Source organism: Suncus etruscus, chromosome 15 (assembly GCF_024139225.1).
Source record: "Suncus etruscus isolate mSunEtr1 chromosome 15, mSunEtr1.pri.cur, whole genome shotgun sequence".
NCBI classification, from domain to species: domain Eukaryota; kingdom Metazoa; phylum Chordata; class Mammalia; order Eulipotyphla; family Soricidae; genus Suncus; species Suncus etruscus.
This window is the reverse complement of record NC_064862.1, coordinates 76,599,718-76,615,573: the sequence shown is the minus strand read 5'-3', so window position 1 is coordinate 76,615,573 and position 15,856 is coordinate 76,599,718. Positions and strand designations below refer to the sequence as shown.

The following is a 15,856-nucleotide window of genomic DNA, read 5'->3' as shown; positions in this document are numbered from 1 at the left end:
ATGCACACTTTTGGGCCAGCGCGGTGACGCAAATAGTAGGGCATTTTCCTTGTACGTGCTGACCTAGGATAGACCGTGGTTTGGTTCCCCCAAGCCAGGAGAGATTTCTGAGCGCATAGTCAGGAGTAACCCCTGAGCATCACCAGGTGTGGCCCAAAAACCAAAAACCCAAAACAAAAAACCACTGCAAACTTTATTGGTGCTCAAGCTGCCATATGGAGCATTTATTCTGTTTCTGTGTGGCCTGTGTTCTGCGTTTTAGGAGCAGCCAAATCAGGTCAACTATGGGAATATCTGCACTGGCTTAGAGGTGCTGAGCTTCCTGCTGACGGTCCTCCAGTCTCCCGCCATCCTCAGCAGCTTCAAGCCGCTCCAGCGAGGCATTGCTGCCTGCATGACATGTGGGAACACGAAGGTGCTGCGGGCCGTACACAGCCTCCTGTCACGCCTGATGAGCATCTTCCCAACAGAGCCGAGTAGGTCACTTGGAGGCGAGGTGGTGGGGGACAGGGCAACTCTCCTGGCTTCCCAGGCACCTTCTGCCTGAATCTGAAGAAACACAGAGGAAAGAGAACCTAGTCTTAGTAACTGGCTGTCCTTTTCATTTCTGCCAGCTCTTCCATGGTTGGACGTGATAATGTGAGGTGGTGAAGAAAACGTAGTTGGGGCTGGGATATCTCTAGCTCTGGGGCAGAGCACTTGCTCTAGGTGTCTGGGGCTCTAGGTTCAATCCCTGGCACTGCAAGAAAGGGAAGGAGAAAACGAAGAGGGGCTTGTCTTTGCATATAAGTGCAAAGGGTAAGTGCATCAGGAGTGTTTCCATCATGGTTTGATGCAGTGGAAGATTGTTACTTAGCTCTTCGATCGGAGTCTGCCCAGACACAACACTGTGTGTTCTTAATGGGGGTCCCTGAACTGTTAAGTCCCTTGAGTGAGGACATTCTGCTGTGTTCTAGGTACTTCAAGTGTGGCCTCCAAACACGAGGAGCTGGAGTGTCTGTATGCGGCGGTAGGAAAGGTCATCTATGAGGGCCTCAACAACTACGAGAAGGCCACTAGCGCCAACCCCTCCCAGCTCTTTGGTGAGCACCTCTGCCCATCTGGCTCCCTCCTCGTTTCCAGGGCACTGCCCATCCCCACACCCACCAGACTGTGCTTGCTGTCCCAAGTCTCCCCCACTTTGGCTGAGCTCTCCCATCCTGTGTTTGGGCTGCCCAGACTCTGCCCCGCTTCACAGACAAGGTGTCAAGCCTGGATGAAGGGCCTGTGGGAATAAGTGACTGAGAGATGTTCTCCAAACTCAAGATTTATGTTTTCTGGTGTTAGTTTTGCTGATTTTGATCTACTGTGGTTTTTCAAACTGAGGAATACATTTAATTCTAAGTTATTTATCAGTCTAGCAGAGAAAATAAGGTGGTTATTTTTATTCAAATTTTTTTTATTTTTTTTATTTTGGGACCTCACCTAGCAGAGCTCAAGGATTACTCTACTCCTGGCTCTGTCTGTGCTCAGGAATCACTCAATCCTGGAACACTCGGACCATATGGGATACCGGGGATGAAACTGTCACCAGCCATGTGCAAAGCAAACACCCTGCCCACTATTTTATTGCTCTGGTCTTTCTCAAAATTTTTATGTATTTCTGGCAAAAGCCACATCTCATGGGCCCTTCTCTGTTTCAGGCACCCTGATGATCCTCAAGTCTGCCTGCAGCAACAACCCCAGCTACATCGACAGGCTCATCTCCGTCTTCATGCGCTCCCTGCAAAAGATGGTCCGAGAGCACCTAAACCCACAGACGGCCTCCGGGAGCACCGAAGCAGCCTCAGGTCTCATGCCTAGAATGTCTCCTTTGACCTTAGCTTATTACGTAAATGGATTGATTTGTGCGTGATCAGACACACACAGATGAATTTCCATTGTTTATTACTTGTGGTTTCTTAGCTCTTACTCTTCATCAGTGAGGTTCTGAGCATTTTGTTTAAAACCAACTTAAGGGCCCGGAGAGATAGCACAGCAGCGTTTGCCTTGCAAGCAGCCGATCCAGGACCAAAGGTGGTTGGTTCGAATCCCGGTGTCCCATATGGTCCCCCGTGCCTGCCAGGAGCTATTTCTGAGCAGACAGCCAGGAGTCACCCCTGAGCACCGCCAGGTGTGGCCCAAAAACCAAAAAAATAAATAAATAAATAAAATAAAATAAAATAAAACCAACTTAAGATGTTTTTGGAGTGCCACACCCAGCAGTGCTCAGGAATTACTCGTGGCTTTGCCCTTGAGATTCTAGGGATCAAAACTGGGTTGGCCACTTGCAAAGCAAACACCTTATCCACTGTGCTATTACTGCTCCAGTCCCTTAACACTAGTTTTTTGTTTGTTTGTTTGTTTGTTTTGGTTTGGGGCCACACCCGGTGACACTCAGGGATTACTCCTGGCTATGTGCTCAGAAATTGCTCCTGGCTTGGGAGACCATATAGGACACCAGAGAATCGAACCGCAGTCTGTCCTAGGCTAGCGTGCGCAAGGCAGATAGATACCTTACGGCTTGCGCCATCACTCCGGCCCCGACTAGTATTTTTGTTTTTTTTTTATTTTTGTTTTTTTGGGGGGGTTACACCTGGCAGTGCTCAGGGGTTACTCCTGGCTCTGCACTTAAAAATCCTTCTGGCAGGCATGCGGGACTATATGGGATGCCGGGATTCAAATCACCGTTCATTCTGGATTGGCTGCTTGCAAAGCAAATGCCCTACCTCAGTGCTATCTTTCTAGCCCCAAGACTAGTTTTTTTAATTTAATTTTTATTTCATTTTATTTTCAGTGAACCAAGATAGTTTTCTTGTTTTTGTTTTGTTTTGGATTTTGAGCCACCCTTGGCAGGGCTCAGGAGTTAGTTCTGGTTTTGTGTTTGAAAGGCACTTTTTAAAACTGGATTATGAGCCAGGATAGTTTTTTTTTAATGACATTATTTATTTTTATTTATTGAATGGTTTTTGGGCCACACCTGGCAGCTCTCCGGGGTTATTCCTGGTTCTGCACTAAGATATAGCCCCTGGCAGGCTAGGGGACCATATGGGATGCCAGCAGTCGAACTGGGTCCCTCCAGAGTCAGCTGCATCTAAGGCAACTGCCATTCCACTGTGCTATCTCTCCGGCCCCAAAGCAAGATAGTTTTTATTGGACAAAACTCATTTAAAAATATGTGAGAGGAGCCAGAGGGAATACATGTTCAAGAGAGACATATGGTCAAATGCTAATGTGATTTGACACATTCACCTGTGAGATGTCTCTTGCTAGAAAAGCAGGTTGCTTCATCACATGTGTTGAATTGTGAAGAAGCATTAAGTTGCAGATTCCAGACCTAAGGCCTTTCTTGGCATGATGCCTGTAGCCCTTGGCCAGTGGGTCTGAAACTTGCAGGATAAGCAGTCAGTTGAAGTTTTGGGACACAACCAGTTTTATTTCATGGCCTAAACCTCCATTTTTCTCACGTGGTTTCTATGCTAAGCTTTTTAAGCAGCCTCTTTCAGCTGCCCCCCATGCACCCTTGCTGCCTCTGCTTCCCCCCCCCCCCCCCGCAACACCTTTATTCCAAAACAAAGACCCCCTCCCTGCTGTGAGTGGGTCTCACTATCCAGATGATATCAACATATGGAATTGGGGAGGGTTAACAGCCATCTACTTCAAATCTGGCGTTGTGATATGTTAGTGAGGGCAGAGAGGTTCTGTGGTCAGTGGTCGAGTGCCATGCATGCGGTCTAGGTCTTGACTATTCTGGTCCCAGCAGCTCTGTCTTAGGAGGTGGAGTAGAAAGTAAAGTTGAGGGGCCAGAGTGGTGGTGCTAGCAGTAAGGCATCTGCCTTGCAAGCACAAACCTAGGACAGACCACAGTTTGATCCCCCAGCATCCCATATGGTCGCCCAAGCCAGGAGCAATTTCTGAGCACTTTGTCAGGAGTAACACACACACACACACACACACACACACACACTATCAGGAGTAACACACACACACTGTCAGGAGTAACACACACACACAAAGTGAAGTTGATAATACTCCAGTCCCAAAGCTCTGGCTACCTGAGGAAACGTGGGGAGATATGGGCTGGCTCTGGCAGACCTCTTGCTGACACTCGTCTGTGATCTTTGCTGGGACAGGCACAAGCGAGCTGGTGATGCTAAGCCTGGAGCTGGTGAAGACGCGTCTGGCCGTGATGAGCATGGAGATGCGAAAGAACTTCATCCAAGCCATCCTGACCTCTCTCATTGAGAAGTCGCCTGATGCCAAAATCCTCCGTGCAGTGGTCAAGATTGTGGAAGAATGGGTGAAAAATAACTCCCCGATGGCAGCCAGTCAGGTGAGCGAGGAACTCTGCACCTCATGGCATGCCCTATCTGTGGAAGGAAGTTGACTGACGGCTTCTCTCTTCTTGTAGAAAATCTTAACCTTTCATTTTTTTTTTTACTTTTTCTTACAGCTTTTAAAATTAGGAATTTTCCATAACTCACTAGTCATCTTGCTGTGATTCTGCTTCTGTTAAAATGCTAAGTGAACCTGTCTGTTACTCTTTTATGGTGGTGAAGGGAAATCTGGAAGTTATACTAGTGATAGTAATAACAAGAAGTCGATAAGTTCTCTTTTGTCTTGTAGTTGTCACAGTGAGTGAACTACAGCCTTAAGGAAAATGTGTTTCTGTCTTGAATTATTTTTGTTTTGTTTCTGGGCCACCACACCAAGTGGTGCTCAGGGATCACTCCTGGCTGAACTTGGGACTATATAGAGCAATGCTTCTCAATTATTTTCTGTCATGCCCCCCCAGAAAGAAGAAAACATTTTTCATGTCCCCCGCACAACTGTAAATAGTATCTTTATTTCAAGAAAACTTTAACCTGCGAAACAAAAATCTATAAAATAATTTGAGCTGATTTTTTTTTAATCAGAGGTGATGTCTGGATTAATGGCTACAATGAGCACGTTTTACACTGCATAGCTTTTCGAAGCGGGATTTGAAGCAGGACAAAGCAACTCTCAGCTCCAGAGACATACAGAGACATAAACACGGGGCTTAGCTTGTTATGACAGTGTTTGCTGAGGTCAAATGCGCCCCCCTTTACGGAGCCTGGCACCCACCCTGGGAGGTGCGCCCCACTATTTGAGAACCACTGATTAGGGTGATGCTGGGATGAAGTCCTGGTCGGCTGTGTGCAAAACAGTCGCCCTCCCCACTGCCCTATCACTTTAGCCCCACCATCTGTCTTGATTTATTATCCAAAGATAGAAGCATCTAATTTTTCTGTTTTTCTCATTTCACTTAAAAATTTGTGGTGTTCAATAAGTAGCAAATTGGGCAACTGGTATGCTTTCAGATGTTTCTTTTGTCAAAGTGAAATAATTCAGCTCTTTAAAAATAATAAATTGTTTTTATAGACACCTACACTCCGGGAGAAATCCATCTTGCTTGTGAAAATGATGACCTACATAGAAAAGCGCTTTCCAGAAGACCTCGAATTAAACGCCCAGTTTTTAGACCTTGTTAATTATGTTTACAGGTAACTTTGGATTTAATGGATATTATTGGTCCTTGGGTTTTCTGACTAACCAGCCTAACAAAACTTTTTATTTTTAATCTTTTATTTTTAAGTCACTATTTATTTGTGTATCACAAATAGTATTAAAAGCCGAGTAAATGAACCATAAATGAACAATCCCTAAGTTATATTGGTGTCACGAAGGAACCTTTGGCAGAAGGAACCTTTTGCAGTGTTGTGAGGTGCTGTTGGTTCCCATAAGAGCTGTTCCCTTTGTCTGGTGTTTCTGGTCACAGGGATGAGACTCTGTCTGGCAGTGAACTGACGGCTAAACTCGAGCCCGCCTTCCTTTCTGGCCTGCGCTGTGCCCAACCACTCATCCGGGCCAAGTTCTTCGAGGTTTTTGACAATTCCATGAAGCGCCGGGTCTATGAAAGATTGCTGTATGTGACCTGCTCCCAGAACTGGGAGGCCATGGGGAACCACTTCTGGATCAAGCAGTGCATTGAGGTAAGGCAGCTCTGCTTATGCCTTAGCTCAGCCATCGGGGCCAGAGAGATAGCATTGAGGTAGGGTGTTTGCCTTTCAAGCAGAAGGACAGTGGTTTGAATCCCGGCATCCCATATGGTCCCCTGAGCACTGCTGGGGGTGACCCCCCCCCCCCCCACACACACACCAAATGAGAAATCTCAGCCATAGGGTTACTTTTCTTGCTGGTGGTGAGAAAGATGTATTTTCTTCCAAAAGGGTATTTTTGGTTGGTTAGTTGATTGGTTGGTTGGTTTTGGTTTTGGTTTTGGATCACTCCTGACAGGACTTGGGGGAACAGAGGGGATTCTGGGGAGTCTGCCCTACCTGCTACTATCACTCCGGTTATTTTTGTTTTAGAAGTTATTTTCACGGAGATATAGCACAGTGGCGTTTGCCTTGCAAGCAGCCGATCCAGGACCAAAGGTGGTTGGTTCGAATCCCGGTGTCCCATATGGTCCCCCGTGCCTGCCAGGAGCTATTTCTGAGCAGACAGCCAGGAGTAACCCCTGAGCACCGCCGGGTGTGGCCCAAAAAGCAAAAACAAAACAAAAAAAAAAAAGTTATTTTCAGTCCTGAAAGCTGAACACAGTGTTTTTGGTTAATAGATGAAGTTTCATTTTAAATGGTATGTCACTAATGAGACCTGGCATGTTAGCTCACCAGTAGAGCTCATGCCTTGTAAGCAAAAGGCCCTGGGTTTGGACCGCAGCACCATGAAAAATAAAGTGTGCTCTAGAAGGTTTATTGCACTATAAATCAGCATTTTCATCTCTCTTTCGATATGTGTACACACAGGTTGGCAGGGTGCTACTGTCTGGGTCCTTGCTAGGCTTCCCTTGAAGCCCATTTCCTTGGTAGCAGTGCTACTTCTTGGCCTCTCCTCCTGACCCTGCACCTCTTCTTCCTCACCCATCAATATACCAACACTGATGCCTCTGGTGGTTGTCAGTATCCTTGTCACTTTCCTTGAATGATCAGAAAACTGCCTGACCAGTTGGTTTCATGAGTCCAGAGAAGTGCACTGTGGTGCCATGTTTCAGTTAGGGCTGGTGTGCTTGTTTCCATCTGGCTGGAGGACATATGGGCTCTTGCTTGTGGCACTGGGGCGAGCAGAACTCCCAGTGGGCTCAGTGTTGGCTCAAGGTCAGCATCTGCAGATCAAAGAAGAGGGACTGGGACCTGGGAAAGGGCAAGGGCCACAGCCAAGCCCACCCACCACTGCTGCCCTCATCACTTACACATGGGTATGTGTTAAGGAGGGCTTCCCTCAAATACCGCAGTTGGCTTGTTCAGTAGAAAACAAGGGAGATGTATAGGGGACTATGCTGGGGGAGGGGGGGTCCAGTAGAAGGGCTGTGTCCCTGAGAAGCAGGGTACAGAGAGGAGCTGATGTTGCCTCCCCTTGCAGCTTCTCCTGGCCGTGTGTGAGAAGGGCACCTCCATCGGGACAAGCTGCCAGGGGGCCATGCTGCCATCCATCACGAATGTCATCAACCTGGCTGACAGCCACGACCGTGCCGCCTTTGCCATGGTCACACACGTCAAGCAAGAGCCACGGGAGCGTGAGAACAGCGAGTCCAAAGAGGAGGTGATGGCGGGAGGCTGCTGCCATCGAATGACCCAACCCCGCTTCTTTGGTTTCTTTAGAAAAAGGGACTAGCAGGGTGTAGGCACTGTCCCCGGGAAGCCCTAGGTGTGAAGTGCCAAATTCTGGTGGGCAGTTCTGGGCTCTGGGCTATCATGAGACTTGTGCTGCTGAGTGTGTCCATCCCTGCTGGTCTCAGCGAGTGCTGCTCTGGAGTGTGGTGTGGGGAGCCTGCAGCTCTGCTCTTGGCACAACTGCTAAAGGCACAACCTTACCTCGTCTCTCCTCTGAGCACTGGGTTATGGGAGCTGGGGGACCTGGGTGCTAGGTTTAGCTGACTGGCCCGATGGTGGTCAGCCATCCCCTCCATGTGTGGTCTCTGCTCTTTAGCTATGAAATCACTCCATGCGCCATTTTTCCAACCCCTGGTGAATGGATCTGAAGCAGGGTAGCTGCAAAGAGTTAATAAACCAAGCTGGTCAGGAGAGAATCATGGAGTAGGTTGGCTTCTTGCCTCATGGCCCCTCTCCTGCTTGGCCAAGCCAAATTGAGAAACCTTTTTATTTTATCAGGAGGGGGAGGGTCTAATGAGATCCAGGTGGACTTTTACAAGTCAAGGGGCTTGGTGAAAAGAAAGAGGAAGTTGGGGGACCGACCACCTTTGCTTTGTGTAAAAGCAGGGTGTGATCTAACATTTAGCAAGAACCAGTTTGGTTTACCCTTTCCTACTAGATCACTTGTTAGTACCTTCCTTTTTCTCCTTGAAGAGTATGCGTGTGGGCTGAGCTACCACCCCCAGCCCTTTTCTCTATAGTCCTTCTAGATGGAAAGAACAAGTCACTTGTGAGGTGCTTCTTTTCCGGGGCCCACACTAAAGTGTTGATAGCTCTGACTTAGGGGTGCAGCTTAATGATGAGCTTTGGCTTCTCGGCACCTTAGGACAAAGTAAGGTCCCCTCCACCCCCACAGAAGAGCAGGGTGCTGTGTAGAACAGGAATCCCAGAGACTCCACACCTGAGGCGAGTGTCCAGGAATCAGGTGGCTCCATGTGTTTAAGCTCTGGGGATCAGAGCTATGTCAGCAGCCTGAAAACTCAGTTGAATTTTATTTGCAAAATCATATCTGGGTTTCAGTTGTGTTGGGTTTTCTTTAACTATCTGACATCTTGAGATGTGAATGTGTGTGTTTCAGGATGTAGAGATCGACATTGAGCTCGCCCCAGGGGATCAGACAAGCACGCCCAAAACCAAAGAGCTTTCTGAGAAGGACATCGGGAACCAGCTGCACATGCTGACCAACAGGCATGACAAGTTCTTGGATACACTCCGTGAGGTCAAGGTCTGTGGGGTCTGTAAGGGGGTAGTGGGGTCCTGCCCTTGGGTCCTGTGTCCTGCAGCCCAGTGCCCTGAGCCCCTGTCAGGTTGGCCCACTGTAGGGATGTTTCCCATCACAATTTAGGGGTCACCTGTGGCACCTAACTTCTTCCTCTGGGTCTCCCAAGTGGTGCTCAGGAGGCAGAGGGACCTATGGTCCTTTGCAAGGGCTGGAGGATTTGGTGAGGATACAGTGCTGGGGTGGTGGGGAGGGCGGCTGGGCCAACCAAGGGTGCTTGGAGGCCTTTAGGGCTGCACCTAGTGAAGTGTAGGGCACCTTGTAGTGCCATGGGTTGAAGCAGGGTTGGCTGCCAACCCTATTCCTTCTCTCTGACTTCTCTTTCCCATCTTTGTCTTTTGGGTTTGGGGCTAGGCACCTCATTTTTACTGTTTGTCAGGGAGCCCTGGCCTCATCGCTGGGCCACTGCTCAGATTCTCTCGGATGTGCTTTTGCTCAGCTTCATGGAGGCCCAAGTGGGGGCAGGTGGTGTCTTGGGAGAGGGGAACTGAGAGCTGGAGCCCAGCTGCATGTCTCTCTCTCTCAGACTGGTGCCCTGCTCAGCGCCTTTGTCCAGCTGTGCCACATCTCCACGACTCTGGCTGAGAAGACATGGGTGCAGCTGTTTCCCAGGCTCTGGAAGATCCTGTCAGACAGACAGCAGCATGTGAGTACAGTCAGCCCCTTTGTAAAATGGAATGGAAGCTTCTGATGAATACAGGGGAGAGAGGGAGTCCGACAAGTCCCAGGACCTTGCCTGGACTCCTGAAGGTGAGAAAGGGAATGACCATATGTTCCCTCACTACCATGCAGGTGTCAGCTACTGATGGGCTCGCTCTTCGTTCATTTTCTTACAGGCACTGGCTGGGGAGATCAGCCCATTCCTGTGCAGCGGCAGCCACCAGGCCCAGCGCGACTGCCAGCCCAGCGCTCTCAACTGCTTCGTGGAGGCCATGTCCCAATGCGTGCCCCCCACTCCCATCCGGCCCTGTGTCCTCAAGTATTTGGGCAAGACACACAACCTCTGGTTCCGTTCCACGCTGATGCTGGAGCACCAGGCTTTCGAGAAAGGTCTGAGCCTGCAGATCAAGCCCAAGCAGACAACAGAATTCTACGAGCAGGAGAGCATAACCCCACCTCAGCAGGTAGACACACACACATGCGCCACCAGGGCATACTCATGCCCTGGCCCCAAGCACTCAGACACTGAACCTGTTCATAGGAGATCCTGGACTCCCTTGCCGAACTGTACTCATTGCTCCAAGAAGAAGACATGTGGGCCGGCCTGTGGCAGAAGCGGTGCAAGTACTCAGAGACGGCCACGGCCATTGCCTACGAGCAGCACGGCTTCTTTGAGCAGGTGGGTCTCAGTACCTCCCATTGCCATCCTTGCCACCCTTTGCCCGACCTAATGCGGCACTTGATTTTCACTTTATGGTGCTAGGGATCGAATCCATGTGTCACACCTGTGCTTTAGTGCTGAGCCAGGTGCCTCAACCAGAGGTTGAGAGTGCTGGGTGGTGTTTATCCACCATAAGAAGCTTTTTGTGAGGGGCTGGAGAGATAGCACAGCAGTAGGGCATTTGCCTTGCACGCAGCTGATTCAGGACAGACGCCAGTATGCCATATGCTCCCCTGTGCTTGCCAGGAGTGATTTCTGAGTGCAGAGCCAGGAGTAACCTCTGAGCACTGCTGGGTGTGACCCAAGCTCCCCCAAAGAAGCTTTTTTGGGGGGCCAGAGTGATAGCACAGCAGGAAGGGTGTTTGCCTTGCACATGGCCAACCAGGTTAGCTTCCCTGAGCCTACCAGGAGTAACCCCTGAATGCCACCAGGTAAGGGCCAAAAAAAAAAAAAAAATGCTTTGTGCAGAAGCATCAGAGAGTAGAGGCTTTTATCCTAGCTCTTGTGAGTGGAAGGTTGGCTTTCACACGCAGAGTTTGAGTATTGGCGCATGGCTCCCCACTCCAGCCTAGGCACAGGCTGTGACTTCATCTATGGCTCCAGGACAGGGTTCTCCCCTTACAGTGCTATGTGGGGCATTAGATACCCCCTATAGTCTTTCCCTCTGGTGTCAGCTAGGGGGGCCTCTGTGAAGAACTGGGGGTGGTCCAGCTCTACAGAAACAGCTGAGCCAAGGCTGCAGAGAAGCATCCTGCAGATCAGCAGCTTGTGGCATTGTCCCCTCTCAGGCCCAGGAGTCCTATGAGAAAGCGATGGATAAAGCCAAGAAGGAGCACGAGCGGAGCAGCGCATCTCCGGCCATTTTTCCCGAGTACCAGCTGTGGGAGGATCACTGGATCCGGTGAGTGGGACAGGGTGCTTGCGCTTCATCCTGGTCTTCTCCCAGCAAGCCCATCTATGCCTGTCTTGTGTGCAGAGGACTCATTTGATCCCCTTAGACCACAGTGCCTCAGAGCCTCATGGTATTATGGCTTAGGTTGCAGAGACTGGCAAGACATGTTTCCTGTTGCATGACTCTGGGTCAGTGCTATGATGCTGTGTCATGCACTCTCGGTGTGAAAGGGGGCTTTATACTGCCGGAAGCCCTCGCATGTGCCAGGACCCCCGACCTTTCTGGGGCTCTCAGTCTGTCGGTGACTAAGGTTTTGATCTTACAGGTGCTCTAAAGAGCTGAACCAGTGGGAAGCCCTGACGGAATATGGTCAATCCAAAGGGCACATCAACCCATACCTTGTGCTGGAGTGCGCCTGGCGGGTGTCCAACTGGACGGCCATGAAGGAGGCACTTGTGCAGGTGAGCAGGAGAGCTCCCCTTTCCCAGGCCAGGCCCCCCTGAGCTGCAAGAACATCTCCAGGGTTGGTCGGGCGAGGGTCATTTTTCTGTATTTCAGCTTCTTCCCTAGTCATGAGGTTTTTTTTGTTTTGTTTTGTTTTTTGGTTTTTGGGCCACACCCGGTAACGCTCAGGGGTTACTCCTGGCTATGCGCTCAGAAGTTGCTCCTGGCTTGGGGGACCATATGGGACGCCGGGGGATCGAACCGCGGTCCGTCCTAGGCTAGCGCAGGCAAGGCAGGCACCTTACCTCCAGCGCCACCACCCGGCCCCTAGTCATGAGTTTAATTGCAGGTTGTTAGTTCATCCCCAGAACTTGTCCGAAGGAACAGGTTGGAGGTGGCTTATGAGGAAGGCGTCTGACCTAGGCACTAGGGGTAAAGAATGTGTGGGCAGGGCCGAAATGGGGTCATAGTCGGGGTTTCTGTGTATTTGGAAGCAATATTGGTGTAGTGCATGTAACTTCAGGGGAGTTTAGGGAGAGCCCAGACTCCCCTAAGAAACCCAAAAGAATAGGATTACTTGCAGTGGTACATTCTCAGGTAACCTTATTTGGGGGGGGGGGAGGGTGTTTTGAGGTGCCTGTGCCACACATAGCAGTGGGCTATGCTCAGAGATCTTGGTGGAATTGGGGGACCCATATGGGATGCAAGGGGTTGAGCCCTGGTTAGGTGTGTAGAAGGCCCCTCAGTACCAGACTGAAGGCCGGCGGGCATGCGCAGGTGGGTTGTTACGAGTCTGATAGTCTTTGAGGTGAGGGAGGAGGGTAGATAGCCAAGCAGTATGCAGGGAGCTAGGGGCTAGTTGTATGGATATTTGGTCAAAGGATTCAAACAGTTCCATGCTGGGCCCAAAGCTAGGCATGCTGCTCTGGCACAGAGTAGGGGATGATGCACCAGGGCCACAACTGGAGATGCTCGGGGCTCAGATAGGGCCCCCCCACCCCCAAGCCTCACTGCTGGCTTCTCGGCCCTTTATTCTCATAACATTTGAACAGAGCGTCAGTTTGATTCTTACCTCTTCCCAAAAGCACTGCAGAAGGGGAATGTCCTATTGCTCTTGCTACACAAGACCTTGAAGACTTCTTGAGTAGATTTAGCTCATTGTCGTCATTTAAAAAGCACATTTCTGGGCCCGGAGAGATAGCACAGCGGCATTTGCCTTGCAAGCAGCTGATCCAGGACCAAAGGTGGCCAAAGGTGGTTGGTTTGAATCCCGGTGTCCCATATGGTCCCCCGTGCCTGCCAGGAGCTATTTCTGAGCAGACAGCCAGGAGTAACCCCTGAGTACCGCCGGGTGTGACCCAAAAAGCAAAAAAAAAAAAAAAAAGGCACATTTCTTTGATCATCACGACTGTAACAGCTCGTGGCCAACCTGCAGGCGAGAAAGCTACCTCCTTGGACCCCACAGAGCAGAGTCCACGCATCAGCTTCTCTGGTGTTTGCAGGTCTAGCTTGTCCCACTGACACCTCGACCTATCTGTCCCAGGTTGAGGTGAGCTGTCCCAAGGAGATGGCCTGGAAAGTGAACATGTACCGCGGGTACCTGGCCATCTGCCACCCCGACGAGCAGCAGCTCAACTTCATCGAGCGCCTGGTGGAGATGGCGAGCAGCCTGGCCATCCGAGAGTGGCGGCGCCTGCCCCACGTGGTCTCACATGTGCACACACCTCTGCTGCAGGTACACCCACGCCTCCTCACCCCATCTTTTCGCCTCTCCCGTCCCCTTCTCCTTTTCTCTCCCACCGTAGGTCTCCTATAGTGAAGGGAGGGCCAGAATCACAATGCAAAGAGAACATTTTTTCTCTGAGTGTCAGGGCTTCTCCCATGATTTTGCTTTGAGAATTTTTCCAAACACACCACACCACACCCACACACCCACACTTTGTGCCATCCTCAGCATGAAGCCATGGCTCGGTGAAAATGTCTCATCCTAAGAGACGTTGAGGCTCAGCCCCAGCTCCTTTGTGTTTCTGAGCTGTGACTGTGGCAAGGGCTGCAGTTTCTTCTCGGCTTGCCCCTATGCGTGTGTTCACAAGCACACAGCACACAAAACTGAACACGACACACACCTTGCCAGCCTGCAGCCTGTGGGAGTAGCTGAAAGGGAGCAAAACCACTGACTCAACCGACAGAGGTTCAAAACAGCAAGATTTTCCTTCCCTGACAGTGGTTGTGAGTTTCCTCCCTGCAGTAGCCGGGAGCAAGAGACTTAAGATTGGAGGCATCTGGGTGTAGAATTAGGGAAGAATGCATTAGCTGTGGGCTGAGGTGTGTGTTAAGTTAGGGTGTTTCTTTCCATCACTGAACCTCACATGTCTTCTCATAACGGGGTTACCTGAGGGTCTTGGTGTATGTGTGCAAGATTACCCACACTGTGCCCCTGGACGGCCTCATTCAGGCAGCCCAGCAGATCATCGAGCTCCAGGAGGCTGCACAGATCAACGCAGGCCTGCAGCCAAGCAACCTGGGGCGCAGCAACAGCCTGCACGACATGAAGACAGTCGTGAAGACATGGCGCAACCGGCTGCCCATCGTGTCCGATGACCTGTCCCACTGGAGCAGCGTCTTCATGTGGCGCCAACATCATTATCAGGGTAAACCTATCTGGCCCGCCATGTGATGCCCCACCTACCCACCTGCCCTTCCACTTGATTTACATCATCTTTCTTGTGGGGATTCAGCAGTTGCCTTTACCGGATTTCCTGGGTTTGGGCTGGTTTGGTCAGCGGTGGTTGGAATGAAGAGGGCACAGAGGAAGGAATGGTGAAGAGGGAAGGGATCCCTTCTATTAGAACAGAATTGCTACCAGTTCCTGGTCACCTTCTAAAATTGCCAGCACAATCCTGGGGTGTGTGTGTGTGTGTGTGTGTGTGTGTGTGTGTGTGTGTGTGTGTGTGTGTGTGTGTGTGTGTGTGTGTGTGTGTGTGTGTGTGTGTGTGTGTGTGTGTGTGTGTGTGTGTGTGTGTGTGTGTGTGTGTGTGTGTGTGTGTGGCCTGCCCCAATCTCTAAGCGCCACATGTGCTTCCCGTATATACTTGAGTCTGATCGTAGAGAACTTGGAGAAGCCTTTAGTGAGGACTGACCCTCGGTTTCTTTGCTCTGTAGCTATCGTGACAGCGTACGAAAACAGCTCTCAGCATGACCCCAGCTCCAACAACGCCATGCTCGGGGTCCACGCATCAGCCTCTGCCATCATCCAGTATGGGAAGATTGCCCGGAAGCAGGGGCTGGTCAACGTCGCGCTAGACATCCTGAGCCGCATCCACACGATTCCCACTGTGCCCATCGTGGATTGCTTCCAGAAGATTCGCCAGCAGGTGAAGTGCTACCTGCAGCTGGCAGGAGTCATGGGGAAGAACGAGTGTATGCAGGTGAGTACTGGTGAGAGGGTGAGCAGGGCCCTGGCAGAGGGAAGTGGGGACCAGAACTTTGTGTAGACTCAGCTTTAAGGAAACAGCCCTCCCAGGACATTAGGAAAGGAAGTCACTCATCAGGTGTGTGAATCATCTTTTCTGGTTGCTATGCTGAAGGAAGGAAAATCAGAAACTATGGGGCAGGGGTGTGAAGGAGACAAAAATGGTGACACACACTGGTCACCTCAGATAATGTGGGAGAAAATGAGACCAGAAAGTGTCCAGAACTGAGTATAATTGTAATTGGGGGTTCAGTTTAAATATTACGGTCAGGGCCATGGCTCAATGGTAAGAGCATGTGTCTTGTGTGAGGCCCTGGGTTCAATCCCCAGTGCTACAGTCAATCACTCTGAATCAGTATTGCCAGTTGATCAATACTACTGGTAAGCAAGTCTCATCAATTTCAAGAACATGGGCCTGGAGTGATAGCACAGGGGTGTTTGCCTTGCAAGCAGCCAATCCAAGACCAAAGGTGGTTGGTTCGAATCCCGGTGTCCCATATGGTCCCCTGTGCTTGCCAGGAGCTATTTCTGAGCAGACAGGAGTAACCCCTGAGCACCGCCGGGTGTGACTCAAAAACCAAAAAAAAAAAAAATTTCAAGAACATTTGTCAATGACCTTTCAGGCCACATTGCCTAG

General features: G+C 50.4%; 1 protein-coding gene across 1 annotated transcript in view; it reads left to right on the top strand.

The window, feature by feature from the left end:
- TRRAP (transformation/transcription domain associated protein) overlaps positions 1 to 15,856 on the top strand; it is an 83,742-nt gene that overhangs the window by 55,423 nt on the left and 12,463 nt on the right. The window contains exons 46-61 of the mRNA XM_049788567.1: positions 263 to 476; positions 957 to 1,082; positions 1,683 to 1,829; positions 4,152 to 4,351; positions 5,422 to 5,543; positions 5,819 to 6,032; positions 7,462 to 7,641; positions 8,830 to 8,976; positions 9,557 to 9,676; positions 9,867 to 10,154; positions 10,232 to 10,369; positions 11,200 to 11,312; positions 11,629 to 11,764; positions 13,291 to 13,482; positions 14,203 to 14,398; positions 14,910 to 15,175. Of these exons, the coding sequence (XP_049644524.1) occupies positions 263 to 476; positions 957 to 1,082; positions 1,683 to 1,829; positions 4,152 to 4,351; positions 5,422 to 5,543; positions 5,819 to 6,032; positions 7,462 to 7,641; positions 8,830 to 8,976; positions 9,557 to 9,676; positions 9,867 to 10,154; positions 10,232 to 10,369; positions 11,200 to 11,312; positions 11,629 to 11,764; positions 13,291 to 13,482; positions 14,203 to 14,398; positions 14,910 to 15,175 (2,799 nt within the window). The remainder of the gene's footprint in view (positions 1 to 262; positions 477 to 956; positions 1,083 to 1,682; positions 1,830 to 4,151; positions 4,352 to 5,421; positions 5,544 to 5,818; positions 6,033 to 7,461; positions 7,642 to 8,829; positions 8,977 to 9,556; positions 9,677 to 9,866; positions 10,155 to 10,231; positions 10,370 to 11,199; positions 11,313 to 11,628; positions 11,765 to 13,290; positions 13,483 to 14,202; positions 14,399 to 14,909; positions 15,176 to 15,856) is intronic.